At 39.6% G+C, this 18275-nt stretch overlaps 2 protein-coding genes across 2 annotated transcripts; both read right to left on the reverse strand.

Annotated features, from left to right (window-relative positions):
* Positions 1–2330: 2330 nt before the first annotated feature.
* Positions 2331–9070, reverse strand: pofut2 (protein O-fucosyltransferase 2). The gene is made up of 9 exons (XM_022190275.2): positions 8871–9070; positions 7874–8127; positions 7556–7700; positions 7095–7205; positions 6323–6389; positions 5918–6043; positions 5642–5822; positions 5272–5395; positions 2331–4063 (listed from the first exon to the last, which is right to left on the reverse strand). The coding sequence occupies exons 1-9, from the start codon at positions 9044–9046 to the stop codon at positions 3910–3912; spliced, it is 1338 nt and encodes a 445-aa protein (XP_022045967.1). The 5' UTR covers positions 9047–9070; the 3' UTR covers positions 2331–3909.
* Positions 9071–10534: 1464 nt separating this feature from the next.
* LOC110948642 (tubulin alpha chain-like) lies at positions 10535–17720 on the reverse strand. Its single transcript, XM_022190274.2, has 4 exons — positions 17558–17720; positions 12793–13015; positions 12359–12507; positions 10535–11831 (listed from the first exon to the last, which is right to left on the reverse strand). The coding sequence occupies exons 1-4, from the start codon at positions 17558–17560 to the stop codon at positions 10857–10859; spliced, it is 1350 nt and encodes a 449-aa protein (XP_022045966.2). The 5' UTR covers positions 17561–17720; the 3' UTR covers positions 10535–10856.
* Positions 17721–18275: the final 555 nt, after the last annotated feature.

An 18275-nucleotide genomic window follows, 5' to 3' on the forward strand; every position in this document is an offset into this window, starting at 1 on the left:
AATGCAATGCAAGTCTTTTTGTTTTGTTTTGTTTTTTTCCTTCCCACAAGGCATTAGGAGGAGCTGAAGTTTGTTGTTTGTTCCTTTCAGTTGTCAGGACAATTTCTCCTGAGTTGAATAACTACCTGCAGCATCACACAGCAGCAGGATCCATAAGTGCATCTCCAGAGAGAGAGAGCTGTGTGCATTTGTGCAAGTGTCGGAATTACAGTGCCGGAAAATTCATTACATTCTTAAAATGATAAATGATCCCTGAGAGAACAAGGAGAGCAGAGCAGTTTGGGTTAGTTTCTAATGGAAAGTCACACTGTGTAGGCATTCATGTCTTCACATCAGACAGGTGAGTCCTAAACTTTCAGCTTAAGTCTTCAAGAAATCTGAAATAAGCTCTGCTTTTAGTTATTTAGACACTTTAGTCCTCTTTGTATATATTTATTCTATTATTGCAGTATTATGCATTATACATCACTTGGTGTATTGTCGTATACTGCGGTTCTTTCCAGCACTGTGTATGTCTGAATGAAGCAGTGAGGAACGTCAACAGAACACTGATCTATGTCTGAATAACAGAATGCTACTTTAACAGAATGCTAAAGCCAACAATGTCCCGTGTCCCACATGAAAAGGGCTTTTGATTCACCAAACATGTGGTTTGATATTTGCAGGAACTACACCAACATGCTTGAGGGCCTCAATGGCTGTGAGCAGCTGCAGTGACAGAAAATGAAACAAAGGTGCCACAGCTGACAATGTGTTGTCTAAGTGTTGGCACGCTACTCCCATTGGTTCATATTAGGTAAGCTGTGTACAGCAATAGATAGGTTTTGTTGTCATTACTTGGTGGTGAAATATTCAAGTCTACTTAGCTTTTGTATGAGTTTGATTTCCTGAAGAGAGTGATTTTCCATGTCTTCTTTTCACCAGCTCATCTAGAGTCTTGTCAAGGATTTCAAATATTAGACAAGTATGTCCACTGTTCAAGCCTTGAACTCAGCTGCTGTGTTTCCACCTGCAGGTTCTGATAAAGTGACTTTTCCTCCTAATACTTCTAATAGTTGCATCATTTCCACAGTTACCAAAAATAATACAGATTTTCAACATTTCTTTGAAAAATGACCATCTTGTTTCCAAAACTTTGACACTAAATTTCTCTAAATTAATGTCCCTAAAATAAAAAGCAATTTTTTACAAATCACTACACTGCTGCTATCATATTCCTCACATTCCGAGGTACTTTTCATACAATAAATCTAACAAATTGTCATCATGAAAATGTCTGCATCACCCAAACTGTGCTTTACAAACAGGCCATCAAAAAATTCTATTACTTGACAGACTTTGAATTCAATCATTTATTTCCATTTTTGCACTGAAAACTTTTCAGAGTGCTTATTGAGGTTCATTTGTGTATTATGTGCAGGAAAACACATGGATTGGGTTTCATTTCCTGCATGCTGACTGTCAGGCCTCCAAAATGCAGGGGCTCTTTTCTGATTGGTGTGTAAAGTGCCATTTCTCCAGCAGGTTGGGTTTCTTCTACTTCTTTCAGCTATCCACTCAGTTTGTTCTACACCAAAGTTTAAATTTTCAGATGCTTTCCCATGCCCAGGTTTCTTAGAAATACAACTCTAAGTCCAAGTGCAAAATGAGAGAGTTCTGTAGGGCTTATATAGATGCTCATCATGCAAAAACATTTCGTTTCCAATACGTTTAAATGATGCACCTGCAGCCATGGGTTAGAAATTTAAATCTGTAGCAGAACAGGTGATCTATTGTCAATTTCTTGTTTCTAAAGTTGTTTGTTTGCTTTCATGAGTGCATGAGTTGATGAAGGTTGTGGAACAAGGAAATGGAAAAAGCAATTATTTAACTGAACTCATCTTCCAATCCTGAAAGATTTGAGTTGTGTAAAAAATCCCCTCCTTAACTCCAGTCCCATTATGCAGTTAAAACACTGAAATGTAACTGTGTGCACAATGATTGGCCTTAGCTTATCTAATCTGTCCCGAGAGCTTCGATGGAGCTCAGGATTCACCAAGAGAAGCTTTAAGACAAATAATTTCACTGTATAAACCTGGAAACTATGTGGGAGAGCTGGCATGTCGGCTGTGTAGAAGAACACAGGACTGTCAGATCCTGTATTAGTGAAGCTATTATCACTGTGTCATGTATGTAAATGCACACATAACCCTCAATATTAAGATCCGCTTATCATTTGTGCTGTTGTGTGGTGCAGCAGGCATTTTAAAAAGTCGAAGGAGAGAATCTGAACCACAAAATGTAAAATTACAAATCCCATAAATTACAAAATAAAAGGCTGAGACATTGGAAACCCTCACTGTAACTTTACTGCATGTAATACATCCACTGGCTGTACAGCATTGTGAAAATACTCCAGTACAAGAAAAAGTCCTGCATGAAAACATGTCTTTAAAAAAGTAAGTATTTGCAGCAAAATGTAGCTAATGTATTAAACTGTACCACTTTGGTTTCTCTGACTGACATATTCATCTAAATGTTTGAACTACTTTAAATACAGTTTCATATACAGGGACAGCAGATAAATCTGAGGTGTTGCCAGGTGGTAAATGAGAGGGGAAAAAAGAAAAAAACTAACCTTAACGTACAAATCAGTTTTTAGATTTTTTTTCTCTCTCTTTTTTTTCCCTAAATTTAGTTTATAGATTAAATCCGGTTAAGTTGTGACTATACCTGTGTGTAAATGTACTATGGTGTTGGTGGAACCAGGAACTCCATAAAATAATATAAACAACAGCAAAGTTTCTTTTTATTTTCTACACATCTATTTTCTGCATTAAAAAAAAAATCTGCTAAAAATGAGGTTTATGCAAAACTAAAAAAAATTACACCAGTTAGACCAGCGGTTCTCAATCTGGGGGTCATGGATGACCAGGGAATGTTAAATGGATTGAAAGTTCTTTTAAAGTTGATTAGGATTTATATGGTGACATTAATTCACGTTAAAGATTCTTTAAAATGCTTATTTTTGCTAGCCAGGCTATCTTGCTAATCAGAATCTTTTGTTTATTTCAGTCATTTCAGCTCATTTTCAAGGGCATTATTAATATCATTATCAATGTAATGAACTATGCCAAATATGTAGTCTGTTTAAAAAGACAAGTCTGAAAATCCTCGTAATAATTTACCATGACAACTCCTACTACTTCATCAGTTATTCTCTAATGCAATGCAATATACCATTTGGATCCTGCATAAAAATACACAAAAAGAAAAGTTGTGCTGTTTTAATGAGGGAAAAATATATTTCATTTATCAAACCTCTGTGCTTTTTGGTAAGAAACATCAACTGCAAGCTTAGCCTCACTGGATTACCTGGTAGACCTTGGATCAAAAATACATTACAGAACTGTGTTCATGATCCCTGAATGCTATTTTATAATGTCATTTTTGAAGAAGAAATCTTTGTTATAGTTTCAAAATTACAATACCCAAAGGTCAGACACCCAAGCACTGAGCACAGTCACTTCAATCTCATGAAATGTAAACTGAAAACACTCACAAAATACTGTCTGCTGCAGTCATTATAAGACACTTTTCACCAGTTGTGCTGGCGTCACAAGATAAATATAGAAAAATGTTACCTACCAGGCTGTTGTGAAGGATCCACATTCAACATACAACCTAAAAATATATGCAGATTTAATTGCTGAACATCACAGTAATACATGTGGATCATCCTGGTCTTGGCCTTTTCAGCATAAAATTCAGTCACAGTGGTCACTACAGACCTGATTGCACAACACTGAAACCATAAATTGTAAAAACTAAACCACAAAACAATTCAAACATCTTCTATTTTCCATACAGATAGAGGTCACCTTTAACACTGCTTTTGGCACTTGTGTGTCAGGAAACTCAGGGTTGACTTTAATAAACTATTTTCCAGTGTGTGGGCTGTTCACATTCTTTCTCATTGTCTCCACAGAAACGGTTGTATGTGGCTTTGGGGTCGAAACCCAGGATCTCCCTTTCCTCATGGATCCGGAAAGAGAAGGTGGACACCGATGTTCCTATGAAGAATCTGGAGACAAACAAATAATTACATAACAAAAGAAAGAAAAAGTGGACGGCGATAGAAAAGATTTCAACAATGGAATGTTACTTTAGAATGTGACATGCAATGTGACAACACAAGTCTCCCTGACTGGTTTTTCAACTAGAAGTGTTTCCATTGGGCAGGTATGATTAACTGCAGAAACATCTGAGACATTCAGTGCGAACATTAGATAACAGGTATTCTCTCATTGGTCACTGATGGCCCTACCTTACAAAATCAGCAAAAGCACGTGCAAAGTTTTTTTTTCCTAACATATTTACTTTGTATCTCTTAAATACAATAGATTATGTAAAAGTAACAAAGCAGTAACAGTTTATAGTCACAACTGTATACTTTTGCACAGTAGTGCTTTGAGCTAAATTATATCTTGCGCCTGCCAAAAATGAATTTGGCTGGCTCTAGAAATTTGTATTTATTTTTTTTGTAAGTTAAGTATAAATTGACTCTGCACTGGTGTGAACTGCCAGCAGGAAATAGCCACACGCTCCCACTCCAAGTTCAACATTGACAGAAACTTTTCTCCTCACCTACCTCATCAAATTTTAAATGCTACAAAACAAACTGCCAGCCATATTAATTCAAAAATTATGGCCATAAATAGTGTTCCAAAATCACTTGGCTAGTATGTGACAAAGTTTAGCTTTCTTATGGTCTTTCTTATGCCTTATACACTCACTGCTGAGACTTAGTAGTTTGGAGAGGTGCACAAAGCCCCAAACTGAATACGTAAACTTAATATACTCCCTATATTTACAGGTCCAGAGTTGGTATATGCTGAGGTAAAATAAGACTCCAACAATAGCATTAACATGCACCCAATCAAAATGCTAACAAGCAGGTTGCCATGGTCATCACTGGGTGAAGAAGATGGTAATGTCACTAATTTGGCCAGTATTTGGTCACAAAGCAAAAGACTGGACAAAAACCATTCACCTGCTGATGGTGTTTAATAATAATAAAAAAAAAGAAATGTTATCAAAGGGAGCACACAGGCTAGAAGAGAACTGGTCAAACAGAAAACACTGAAAACTGAGTTTGTAATGAACAAACAAGCTATAAACATAGAAAATATGTGCTATCTTCTGTTATTATCTGAATCCAATAAGCTCTCTAATGAACTTCTCTGCTAATCACCATACATGTTACATGTACTGAACATATACTGTATTTACCTTGCATGGGCACATATCCACTGGTCAATGATGGCCACTCCTCCATCTTTAAAGAGCTCCAGGTCCTCTGCAGATGGCTCATACCGCACCATGTCTGGCAACAACCTTTTCAGCTCCTTCAGTTCTATAAGATTGCATAAATTATTATTAATACTAGTACCCATTTTCTTTTCTATTATCACGATAATACAGTGAATACTTATTGTGTCAGATGTTTCGACATGCTTGTAGATCAGATTTTTTTTCAGGAAAATACAACAAAACCATTTACAAAATATTAGTAAATGTCTGTTTTGGTTAGAAAATAGTAGCATGACCAAACATTTCTGCATGCTATAGAATCATATAGTCTGTACATGTGATGGTGTACCTTCATCATCTGCATCTGTCGCAACAAACACTTTGTCAAGTTTGTGTTTCTTCATCAAGCTGCGCATTTTCTTGACTGCCCCCTTAAGGCTGGGAACATCCTCTCTGTGACCCCAGATGAAGTCCTTCCTGCGCAGGTGGACCCCCAGATATGACCCACCTTTAGCTGAACCAGGCTTGGCCTACAGAGGAAAGAAAGGAACAGAAAAGCAGTGTTTAATTAATGCTCAAAACCTGCAAATGAAGTGGTTCCACGATAAACATTCCAGGGGCCCACCTTCATGCGAGTCCAGTCCTCACTGTATATTGTGTGGTCTCTGTCATCTGTGGAGTTCAGGTATTTTGCTCTGAAGTCGTCTCCTATGATTCGCAGGTGCTTTGCAAAAACCATGCTACGTCGGGTCTACATTCAACACACAAAATTGTAAAGATTTGTACATCAGTTTACTGACAGCAAAGTGTGCCTTAAAGCGTTGGATTTAAACTACAACAATACAAGGCTTGCTATGAGAACTCAGCAAGACTATAGTGTTTCATTACATCTAACAAAAGCCTAGTATCAGTGAGCTTAGATCATTTAGTCTAACAATACCACTGTAAAAATGCAAAACAAAAGAAAATATGTCACCTAACCCGTGACACCGACAGCTCACGTACAGCTATTACATATAAGCTGACTTACGTCCCAGTAGTCCTTCCCAGCATAATGGTCATGAAGGAGTGTCTCCGCTCGGTCAAGCATAACTGATCTGCAACATAGCAAAATACAAATGGATCTTTCACTGTATGTGTCACCAATCTGAGAGAACAGCTGTAAGTAACACCACACTTTAACAACAATGAAGTAAGATCATCTTTCAGTCACTCAAACAAAATGATCAAAGACTAGGTTCTTTTTATTACAAGTTTTTACACTAAATATGCTCATTTTGACATTGTTTCATGTCAACATAGTGTTATTTTGATAGTTTGTTAACTCATCTGTCATCTGAGGCTTTCCTGAAATAGAAACTGTACTTCCTTACGATGTTTACACAAAAGACATTCACACTATCACAGTAAACAGAAATGCTTAACTAGAGTTACTTCTAAACACCATTCATTGCTAAATTTACCTGAAGGCACACACAAATCTTTTTTTTTCTTTTAGTTTTAGATTTCTAGCTTCTTTCAGCTTTACAGGTATAAAGTATATCTTAACTCGTTTAAACAAAAAGTGCTAAGACATTAAAAATCCACTATAGGTAGTGTGGCAAATGTGCAGAACCTTTATAAATACATTAGACAAGGCTGATTTAAATGTCTTAAAAAACTACAAAATTCAACAATTATAATATTGATCTATCTCCCACAGTCCTTTTCTAGCAGCTATCGGTATCTGACAGATGACAAGACATTATGCGTGCAGTATGTGTCAGTAAATTTTATATCAGCATGTTATCCTGCGGACTCACGTTGCTGTGATGTTTCTCTGCAGAACTGGGGCCATGATTGAGGCATGACCTTGGGCTGATATACATGTTACATTTCGAGCTCTTGTCTCCTCGTAGCCCCAGAACCAGCCCCTTGGAAACAGACAAGATAGATGAGACGGTTCATGAATGAAGAGATGTCAAAGAAGGAATACACAGATGAATATCATGAACTAGGGGCTGTGAGTGTCGTCTAACTGGATCTAAAGTGAGTCCATGTGTTGTTGTCCTGTAGTTATAATTAAGTTTCTTTGTTGAACTCGTTTTGCATTCACCACCCTGACTTTCACATCTTTACTTTTCACTGTGCTGTCAAAATATTACAAGTTATATCCTCCTTAAATTTTATATGAAGAAAACTTGAGACAAACATGACCTGTTTATGCTCCATCATGCTAGTTTTAAATGCTATTGTTGCCAGTATACATTGAATGTTTTGTTACCTGTAGTAGCCCTGTTTGTCTTTGGAGTACATCAGCTTCTCGATGCACGGCCGCTCATCAACTTTTTCCTCCCATTTGCCATCAGTCCATCCCTCAGCATAGTTTTGCAGAACCAGAACCTGGTCTATGAATGGGCCTCCATTCTCTACACCCAAGGAGAGAAATGATGAGTGTATGGCTTCAACACATATAAAATGAGCACAGTTAACAGCTGTTGGGTATTTGACTAAAAAGCTTGATGTATTTAAAAGCAATAGATAATCAATGAAAATTTCTGAAAATGTTTTCTTGTCTTAGTTACTTAATTCAAAAGCTCACCAGCAATAAATTCTTCATACTCAATGACGGGGACATTGGCCTGCAGGCTAGTGAGGCTGAAAAAGGCTCCCCAAGGGATGCGGATCTGGTGGATGTTGGGGCTCTGCCAGTGGTAGAGGCGACCCCAAGGGGGAAGCACCAATACCCAGTCGTGACCCTCCTTCCTCAAAGTTTTCACCAGGGAGGCCATGCGGATATAGACATCTCTCCGCAGATTAAAACCCTCTGGGGGGTTTACATCATACAGAAGGTACCTGGGATGACAGGAGGGTATATGAGAAAAAGATGTGGGTGGAAAAAAGAAGAAGCGGGCTCTTTGTTCACTGCACACAAGGGAGAAGGCTAGCTGGCTTTACGATACATCAGACTAACCCCATGGTAATTAAGCAACTTTGAGGCAATATAATATGTCAGGGATTGTTTGTGGGAAAAAAGCAGGGGGATTATGTCATTACGTAAGAAGTACCTTTCAAATGATGTTTACACTGGGCCCCAGAGTTAGTCTCCTCATTAGCGTGTACTATTTTAATAAATAAAGTCATGCAGATAACGTTACTTTTAATCAAATAAGGCCTCACAATGTTTTGTTCAATTTAAGTCGTTAAAACTCCTCATTTTAAATGAATGAAAGAGAAGTCTTTAAAGTGTTGCTTAACGAAGCATCTATATGCCGAACTTTGCTACAGCACCACAGTGTTTTGAAAAACCTATTAATGTAAAGGTCTAAGACGAACTTGTGTTTTTTATACATACGAATTCATTAAATTGACAACTTTCATAATGGAGTCTGGTACATCTTTCGCTCCGCATTGAAGAACACAGGGCTTGATACAAGCGGTTAAGTCTGGCAAACGGGATATAAACGCACACTTCATTTTTCAAAAGCTTACGTTGTAGTTGCCGTAAAAAAAAACATGACTCACAGTTGACAGAAATGAATAATGCAGCCAAATGTACGTTAGCATAGCTAGCTAGCTAACCGTAACAGTGAACTTACCGCAGATCCCGAGCGACGGCGACGGGTGCAGTAGCCGTGTGGCTGGCACTAAACACATTGTCACTGTTTACTGTTTCAAGTGCTGCAAGAGCGACAAAAATGGATAAAAAGAGTGCACTAAAAGAGCACGCTGAGGTAAGGAATATCACTGTTGTATGCAATGCTCTGTGCGCCATATTTCCTCTGAGCCACGCACATCCGGGAGCCAAAAAAGCGTCTGCACAGTTGCCGAGCAACCAGCATTCACATGCAGCCAGCAGAGTCCTGATATTTGTGAATAATGACATTTGTGAGAAATGACATTTGTGAATGATGAAATTTAAAGGGCTATGACGAGGAAGAGTCTGTAGCAGGGGAGGCAGCATTATCAGGACCACATTTCTTGGACCATTGTGTATCATTTTTATCTTTTTTGGGGGCCAGGTGGCATGGCCATCGTTTGGCCTGTATTGTACTTGTATGTACACCCAACAAAAATATAAACGCAACACTTTTGTTTTTGCTCCCATTTTTTATGAGATGAACTCAAAGATCTAAAACTTTTTCCACATACACAATATCACCATTTCTCTCTAATATTGTTCACAAATCTGTCTAAATCTGTGATAGTGAGCACTTCTCCTTTGCTGAGATAATCCATCCCACCTCACAGTTGTTCCATATCAAGATGCTGATTAGACACCATGATTAGTGCACAGGTGTGCCATGGAAGCTGAAAACATCCCAGTTCTTGCATGGCCAGCATACTCAACGGACACATCACCCATTGAGCATGTTTGGGATGCTCTGGATCGGCATGTACCAGTTCCCACCAATATCCAGCAACTTCGCACAGCCATTGGAGAAGAGTGGACCCCCACCCCCAAATAAAACAAAGCTGCACCTTTCAGAATGGCCTTTTATTGTGGGCAGTCTAAGGCACACCTGTGCACTAATCATGGTGTCTAATCAGCATCTTGATATGGCACACCTGTGAGGTGGGATGGATTATCTCAGCAAAGGAGAAGTGCTCACTATCACAGATTTATGAACAATATTAGAGAGAAATGGTGATATTGTGTATGTGGAAAAAGTTTTAGATCTTTGAGTTCATCTCATAAAACATTGGAGCGAAAACAAAAGTGTTGCATTTTTATTTTTGTTGAGTGCATTTATATACAATCCAGGCCAAATCACGAGAAGCAAGATCAAATTTGTGCAAAAAAAAAAATCATAGTTTCAGTGGTACAGCAAAATAAACATGATTATTATATGAAGAATCGAGGCGTCACTTTTTTAATTTTACAGGGGGCACTATGGAGCCATTTTGCCACACGTGTGCAACTCCCATAAAATATCAAATGTCCTGACATGCATGCAAAGTTTCACGGGTTTTGGGGTATGAGAAGGCCGCCAAAAATGCAATTCAAAAGACGGGAAAAGAGTCAAGAAGAAGAAGAAACCCTAGGGTTTCAATAGGGTCCTCCAGCACCGTTTGGTGCTCGGACCCTAAAAATGTGAGCATCACTGCCATCAATAGGCATGTCATACAAAAAAAGTGACACTGAAATTGAGAAGAGAAATAAACTGATCATGTCTCAGATACTTCACTTTAAATTTCAAAGTTCCCTGACTTATAGAAAAATTACTCTTCTTCAAAATCCAGAAAAATGAAAGGACAGCAGTTGATTTTTGTCGAAGGATTTATTGAGCAACAGTGCAAGGTTCAGAACCAGTTTATTGCACAATATTTTTTCTTTTGATACAAGTGAATGAACATAAAAGCTGTCAAAAACAAAAAGAATTGATGGCACAACACAGAAATAAAGTCAGTTCCTGTTGGTAGATTTTTAAGTTTTAAAAAGGTAAATAAAAACAACCAAATATTTCAGAATTAGAAACTAACACACAAAATGTGTTTTTGTTTTGTTTTTTCTAAGATAAACTCCTCATATCCAAGTCTAATTTTGTCCCTGAAAGTAACTGGTAAATGACAACGAAACCTGTTTAATATTCCTCTCCTTCCTCATCCTCTTCCAATGAGTCGATCCCCACCTCTTCATAATCCTTCTCCAGGGCAGCCATATCCTCTCTGGCCTCTGAGAACTCTCCCTCCTCCATTCCCTCACCAACATACCAGTGGACAAAGGCTCTCTTGGCATACATGAGGTCAAACTTGTGGTCCAGACGGGCCCAGGCCTCAGCGATGGCTGTGGTGTTGCTCAGCATGCACACAGCCCTCTGCACCTTGGCCAGGTCTCCACCAGGAACCACAGTTGGAGGCTGGTAGTTGATGCCCACCTTGAAGCCTGTGGGACACCAATCCACAAACTGGATGGTGCGTTTGGTCTTGATGCTGGCGATGGCCCCATTCACATCTTTGGGCACCACATCACCACGATACAGCAGACAGCAGGCCATGTATTTACCGTGACGGGGATCACACTTCACCATCTGATTGGCTGGCTCGAAGCAAGCATTGGTGATCTCAGACACAGATAGCTGCTCATGGTAGGCTTTCTCAGCAGAGATGACCGGGGCATAGGTGGCCAGAGGGAAGTGGATACGAGGGTAGGGCACCAAGTTGGTCTGGAACTCTGTCAGGTCAACATTCAGGGCTCCATCAAAGCGAAGTGAGGCGGTGATGGAAGAGACTATTTGGCTGATAAGACGGTTGAGATTGGTATAAGATGGACGTTCAATGTCGAGGTTTCTGCGGCAGATGTCATAGATGGCCTCGTTGTCCACCATGAAGGCACAGTCAGAGTGCTCCAAGGTGGTGTGGGTGGTCAGGATGGAGTTGTAGGGCTCCACCACAGCTGTGGAAACCTGAGGTGCTGGGTAGATAGCAAATTCAAGCTTCGACTTCTTACCAAAGTCAACAGAGAGTCTCTCCATCAGCAGGGAGGTGAAACCAGAGCCAGTGCCTCCACCGAAGGAGTGGAAGACCAAGAATCCTTGGAGACCGGTGCATTGATCAGCCTGTAGATATGGGCAAACAATCAGAAAGACTGTAAGATAATAGAAATAAACACAGAGCTGTAATGTTTACCAAAAGCACATTTATAAAATATTTGCTACACTGATGCTGAAGGTTATGCAGTACAACTGAAGCTCTATAACCAGGAAAATAGCTTAGTGGTCAGTGCACATATAGTATCTTCACATATGCATTAAATTTGCATGCACGTGGTCAGCTGATCAGGTTAATCCCCGCAAAGCCTACAGCCAAATGCTACTCAGACATTTAGGGCATTCACTTTCCCTTTAGAACCCCATGGAGAGGCAACATATCAGAACAGAGGCCATATAAACCAAACTTGGCCGCAGTAGTTCTGTAAATCACTGACTGCAGAGTGTCGTTTCAATGCAAGATTCTGTGCAGGTCTGAATGGCATTACTGGTAATCTTTGATCAGCTGAATATATTTTTGCAAGTTTTTCAGACAAGGCTTCATGAAAATGAGAGGGTATGACTGAAACATAGTGATTACCCTTTAAGTGCCTTACCAGTTTGCGGATCCTGTCCAGGACAGAGTCAATGATCTCCTTGCCAATGGTGTAGTGTCCTCGGGCGTAGTTGTTCGCTGCATCCTCCTTTCCTGAGATCAGCTGCTCAGGGTGAAAGAGCTGACGATATGTTCCTGTTCGCACTTCATCTGGAAATTTAAAAGAGCCACAGCTGAGCAAACCAATTCATCTGTTACAGGTAGGTTGATTAATTATTTATATGCATGCTGAATCATTTCTCAAGCTCGCTAAATCTCCTCACTTCATAATGTGTCATCGTAGAGTGATGTGTCGAGGACAAGACTATATTCTCAGTTTCTGCCTGAAATCTGTCTTATAGTGGCAATGCATTACATTTATGACTGTCACAAAGGAAGATACGACCTTCTGAAATTGCTCATTCTCAATAGTTAGTGCAATATCTTAACACTGACCAATGACAGTGGGCTCCAGGTCAACAAAGATTGCTCTGGGGACATATTTTCCAGCCCCAGTCTCACTGAAGAAAGTGGTGAAGGAGTCGTCGGGGCGGCCTTCAGGCTTGGAGCTGGGCATATGGCCGTCCGGCTGGATGCCGTGCTCCAAACAGTAGAGCTCCCAGCAGGTGTTCCCCATCTGGACACCAGCCTGGCCTACGTGGACAGAGATGCATTCACGCTGCAAGAGACGAAAAGAAGAGGGGCACACGATGAGATAACAGTGAAAGTTAAAGGCAGAGAAGTTATACTACAAATATGGGGATAATCAGAGTTTATACTATATAAACTACAGCTGTCAGAATCCAAGGGAGTTGTTTGCAAACTCTGCCACAAGGTGGAAGCAAAGAGCTATATTAGCAAAGAGAAAGAAGGTTGAAGGTGAATGCAACAGCAAAACTAATACACTGCAGCTGTCACTGGATCTCCTCATGTGACTGCCAGGCACAGTCATGAGTTCATGAGCCTGTTCATGAGATGAAATGGAGGCTGACTTCAGAGAACTACTGAGCATTTAATATGTTTACTATGAAGATGACTTCAACAATAGGACAGCAGTCTCATGGGATTGTGAAAGTTAGAATATGGTACATAAACAACTTTGAAAAGATGCAACATTTAAACTATGTTTCTGCTTTCAAACTGGCCTCTCATCTGATGTTTTTATTGTAAAACAAGATACTCTGTCTGTTTAAATCTAATAGACTATAATAGCTGACTTTATCAACAAAAAACTAGGTTGTTCTAGGTTGTTGTTTTTTTTATTATTATTGTACTCATATATACATTAGACATTCGTGTGTTTGTTTTTTTTGACACACCTGATACTAATGGAAGCAGAAACTAGATCAAGGTAATGTAATATATACCTTCAGATGAAGCAAATTTGTCAGCCATTATTGATCTCTTTCAAATGTCTTGTCTTGGACCATTTTGGGAAATCTAAAAGGCAGACTGCTTTGTGGCAATGCTGGACTTTTATAAGATTTTTGAAACAATGTGATGGTTGCTGGATTTTTCAAAAAAGAAGATTTTTTTTCTGGTTTGTTTAGTACATTAACAGTGTTTAAATAAATTAATAGCAAATGTTATCTGTATCGCCCACCTATGCCTGAAAACAATAAAAAATATTCACACATCCAGTCAGGTTACTACAGCATAAAGTGATCTGTCTTAAAATTGCTGCAAAAATGTTATCTCATGTATATTATTATGAAACCAAGAAAAGCAAGCTCATATTTATGTTTAAAGAGACATAACTGAGGAATACTTGATTTTTAATCAGTGAATTACTAAAACCAGTGTAATTTCCCTGTTAGTTAGGCTAAAATATCTCTGTTTGGGTCATGAATGTAAACAGGCGCAGTTAAAACCACCCTCCTTTCATTTCATCCTGCTGCACAAAACAGTGACAACCTGTCACATATGGTACACTGTATTTACACCCTGGTTGCTATTTTTACACAACACCCAACTTTCCCTTCTCAGTGATCAGGTGGTGGACAAACGTTGGGTGTCAGTGGGTGAAAGCGGTCTAGAAAGTCTGTTTTTTGTGTGTGTGTGTAATACATTTTGATCAAAAATAATGAATTCAATACTTCTTCTTGTTCTCAAAGACACTGTGTGGGCAGACAACGTTTCTTTACATTTCCTGTCCCTTCCAAAGATGTTTGCAGGTCAGCAGAGCCCTGCGCAGCAGCTATTTTCGGTTCCCCATGCTAACCTGACACCTAGCTGGAAAGGCTGACTGTTCCTGTAAACACTGACTCTCAGCTTCTGAAACAGCGGTCACTGCTGGGTGGAATTCTACTTGTGGAACATGTTTATCATAATTACTATATTACTTGAATGCTAACATGTTTTTTCCTTATCTGTGCTTTTACAAGCATATCGCAATAATCCAGGGCTTGCCTTAAAGACAAAGCTTGCTCCAACTGTCAAACTTTCTATGTCAATTAAACCTGACAGGGTGTGTCTGTCTGTGACAAGGGCTTGTCTGAAGTGCCATTACACTGACTTGAGATTCCAGTTCTGTCAGTGACTTCAGAGGTACAAACAAATACTCAGGATTCTGCCAGAGATAGACTGACAGGAAGCAAACGTAAAAGAGACAAAGACAGCAATCAATTTGTAAAAAGCTTTTTTCAGGTCAGCAGGCATTGGAACAGATATCCCTTAATGCTCCATTGTCACATTACGTGTTGGACATAATGTAGCATAAGCCAAGGCGAGGACAGATAATTGTCTACTGGAAACTTGGCCAGATCCAAACTGCTATGTATTTAGTGTATGTGTTTTGTAAGACTGGTTAATTATGCATTAAGAACAAAAAAAGCCATAATAAACTAGTCTACGTGGTTATCTGTCAATTAAAATCCTGCAATTTATGCTGGATTTCATTTTGGTCAGAAGTTTGTCTGTATGCAAATCTTAGTCTAAACCAACATGTTTCGACATCTACAAGCCCTTCTTAGAAGATCTTAGGTGTGGAGTTCCACATGCTTTTCAGGATGATTCACAATCATTACTGAGATTCAAACATTTGCATTGTGTCACAATCAGACAAAATGTCTGCCACTTTTCTAGCCTGCATCTGACTTTACGTCCAACAAGTCGATTTGTACATATTTGTTAGCTGACATTCACCTTCTTAAATGACCTGTTTCTCTTTGTGACCATCTCTTGATGTGCATTCTGTTTGCACTTTTAGCCCAAAACATCTCCTTGATAATATATTTTTTTAAAAACACACTGTGATATACTGTAGAGGAGTTGTGCTGCACATTTTAATTATGATGAACTCTTCAGCTCACACTGCTCTATACCTTACTATCTGAGAGTCCTCAAAGTAAAAGGAAAATCATTTTCACAGCCCTCGTGTTATCCAGTGTTGCTCAGCATGTTTGCTCAATAAAGGACTTTTCCCTTGTAGTGACCTACATTCATTTCCAACATTTTCAAACTCTTTAAGAACACCCATAAGGAAATGCAATTTGATTGAACTACTAAGATTTAAGGTCAAACACTTGATTTTGATAAATAATAGATTAGCCGGGCCTTTTCCTGCAGTGATGACCACGTCTGACTCAAACGGCACGGCTACACCGGTTTCTCTTCAGGTCTCTGTTGCTATTTTTACAGTAAACTGCACAAATGACATTAGCTGACCTAGATAAAAAACGACATGCTAAATATTGAAGTAAGCCATAGAGTTTGATGGTGTCACAGTCTGGTTGATTCGGTGTTACAAAACTACAATCATGTAATAACAGCCAGCTGTCAAGACCTTTGCAGAGCACATTCGGCTCTCTGGGTATGCCTTTCTTTTGAATTTAGTGCTTCTGTGACATGTCTGGATGCGTCAATGTGAATTTGCCTTCCAGCACAATGGCACAGTTTGTGAATTATTTATGCCAGTCTTACATATACTTTTATTTAAGGTCAGTCATCTGACTAAACAACCTTCACTGTGGAGCTCTGTGGCATGCATTTAGTCTCACTTCTTAGTATGGTTTGATAAAGATTTAAAATGGTAAGATTTAAAAATACAACTGTGACCAACAGGAACTAAATTTTACGCATCAGGACTATTTGATCTACATGGGTGCAGCGGTGTACTCGGTAAACAGGGATGCCATTTGGTTTTTATAAGCAGCACTGGCAGCGCTAACAAACTGTGTTTATACTACACAGTGCAAACAGAACACGAAGGCCGTGTGTGTGTGTGTGTGTGTGTGTGTGTGTGTGTGTGTGTGTGTGTGTGTGTGTGTGTGTGTGTGTGTGTGTGTGTGTAGGCTGAATTTCCTGACCCGACTAGAAACTTTTATTATTAACCAAAGTAGTAAATAGTAGTAGTAGTAAATAAATCCACTGGACTTTAAGAAAGTTCCTTGAAAACGTTTGACCTCTCAGCCAAGAGGCTTCTTCAGTTCTGGTGGTGGACTTAAAGTCCAGTGGATTTATTTAAACTACTTTGGATAACCAAGACATGGATGAATGAGAACCTACACAGACATCTTTTATTATTAACAGCTTTATCAGCAACAGACCCAGATGCAGAGGCTGCAAGATTATCTCTGCTTCAGGTTGTAGGGATTAAAGTAACTGCTATGAGGTAACCATGACTGTTTGAATTTCGGAGGGAAAAAAATTTCCTGCTCTGCAGAATTAGTGGCCCTGACTCAATCTGAACTGACTTGTCGGCAGAAATGTTTTGAGACACACCTACATTCCTCGCTGACTTATGTTTGTAGTAAGCACACACCTGGCAGCGTAGAAATACATTATAGGTACTTCAAAATGCCATTTGAGATAATGAACAGTACTTTTTCCACTTTAGTTGGAAAAATACTGGAGTATTAACAGAATAACTGCAAATGTATAGCATCATCTGTGTCATAATCTATTTGATTTGTGTGTTTTCTCTCTTGCTGTGCTGAAATGAACACTGAAAATCACCAGCACTTGCTCATTCAGGGCAGCAGCCAGCTCAGCTTTACTGCCAGTCAAAAAAAAGAAAAAAAAATCTATTTCTGACAGAAGGGGTCCTGCTGCAGGAGGCCGCACAGGGAGCAGCTCAGAACTGCTGCATCACTTGGTTAACCTGGCACACTTTTCAGGCACATTTAAATAGGCTACTGACGCACACTGTAAAAAACGTAGCTGCTAAGGACGCATTTGTTGGCAGAACTTTCTCTACAGTATCTTACAGAATTCTACTCACCATTGTGGAGTCTTTTAGAGTGGCCTCTGAGAGAAAAGCTGTTTGCAGTTGAGGTTAGCTGGAGCTGCTCACAGCGGCCGTCTATGTGGTCCGGGTGAGTGAGTAATACCAGGTGGGTGTCGAGCTGCTGCGATATATCCAACACTAACCACTCCCACCTGTCTGTCTCACGGGGCCGCGCATCTGGAACGCGCAGGCCACTTCGTACATCTCAGATACATAAAAAATCCAAGCAAACAGGCTGAGTGGTTCGTGCTTCGTTTGTGCTGATTTGTGGCGTTAAAATTTTCGTTTTTGCTGCTATAGTTTTTGAGATATTAAAGATTATTTTTTAGCTCATTCAGTGGTCACTTCGAAATGAACCAGACTGGTTTACTTTTTTTAGTGCTTCGTGCTGTTCAAATTTTTGTTTGTGCGGCTATATTTTTCCTGCTTCATCCTCCTTACTGATCTGCAGAAACATCTCTTGCTGCTTCTCTGCTCTTCTTCTAGCCTAGCCACACCACACCCATGTTTCTGACGGCACAAGGGTCTAGGGAAGCTCGACAGGGAGGCAGGCGGGCTAAAAGGTTGTCTATCAAATCCCTCTGCAGCAATTGGGTAGGTATACAACCAATCAACGCAACGAATAGGCTGACGTAGTTCCTAGAGCACCGGCGGATTGTAGCTAAGTCTCATTAGCTTCCCAACCAGCGGAGCCGCGGAGCCAACTGGTATA

This window comes from Acanthochromis polyacanthus, chromosome 14 (assembly GCF_021347895.1).
Source record: "Acanthochromis polyacanthus isolate Apoly-LR-REF ecotype Palm Island chromosome 14, KAUST_Apoly_ChrSc, whole genome shotgun sequence".
NCBI classification, from domain to species: Eukaryota; Metazoa; Chordata; class Actinopteri; family Pomacentridae; genus Acanthochromis; species Acanthochromis polyacanthus.

Bases quoted from the DNA above. Each gene is read 5' to 3' on its own strand.
- pofut2 (XM_022190275.2), bottom strand. From the start codon at position 9,046: ATGGCGCACAGAGCATTGCATACAACAGTGATATTCCTTACCTCAGCG. The intron at 6,390-7,094 runs GTGAGTCCGCAG...GCTATGTTGCAG, and splicing joins CAGAGAAACATCACAGCAAC to ATCAGTTATGCTTGACCGAG. The intron at 4,064-5,271 runs GTAAATACAGTA...GTTTGTCTCCAG, and splicing joins TGGATATGTGCCCATGCAAG to ATTCTTCATAGGAACATCGG.
- LOC110948642 (XM_022190274.2), bottom strand. The intron at 12,508-12,792 runs GTCAGTGTTAAG...TTAAATTTCCAG, and splicing joins CCTGGAGCCCACTGTCATTG to ATGAAGTGCGAACAGGAACA. The intron at 11,832-12,358 runs GTAAGGCACTTA...CCATATCTACAG, and splicing joins TGGACAGGATCCGCAAACTG to GCTGATCAATGCACCGGTCT.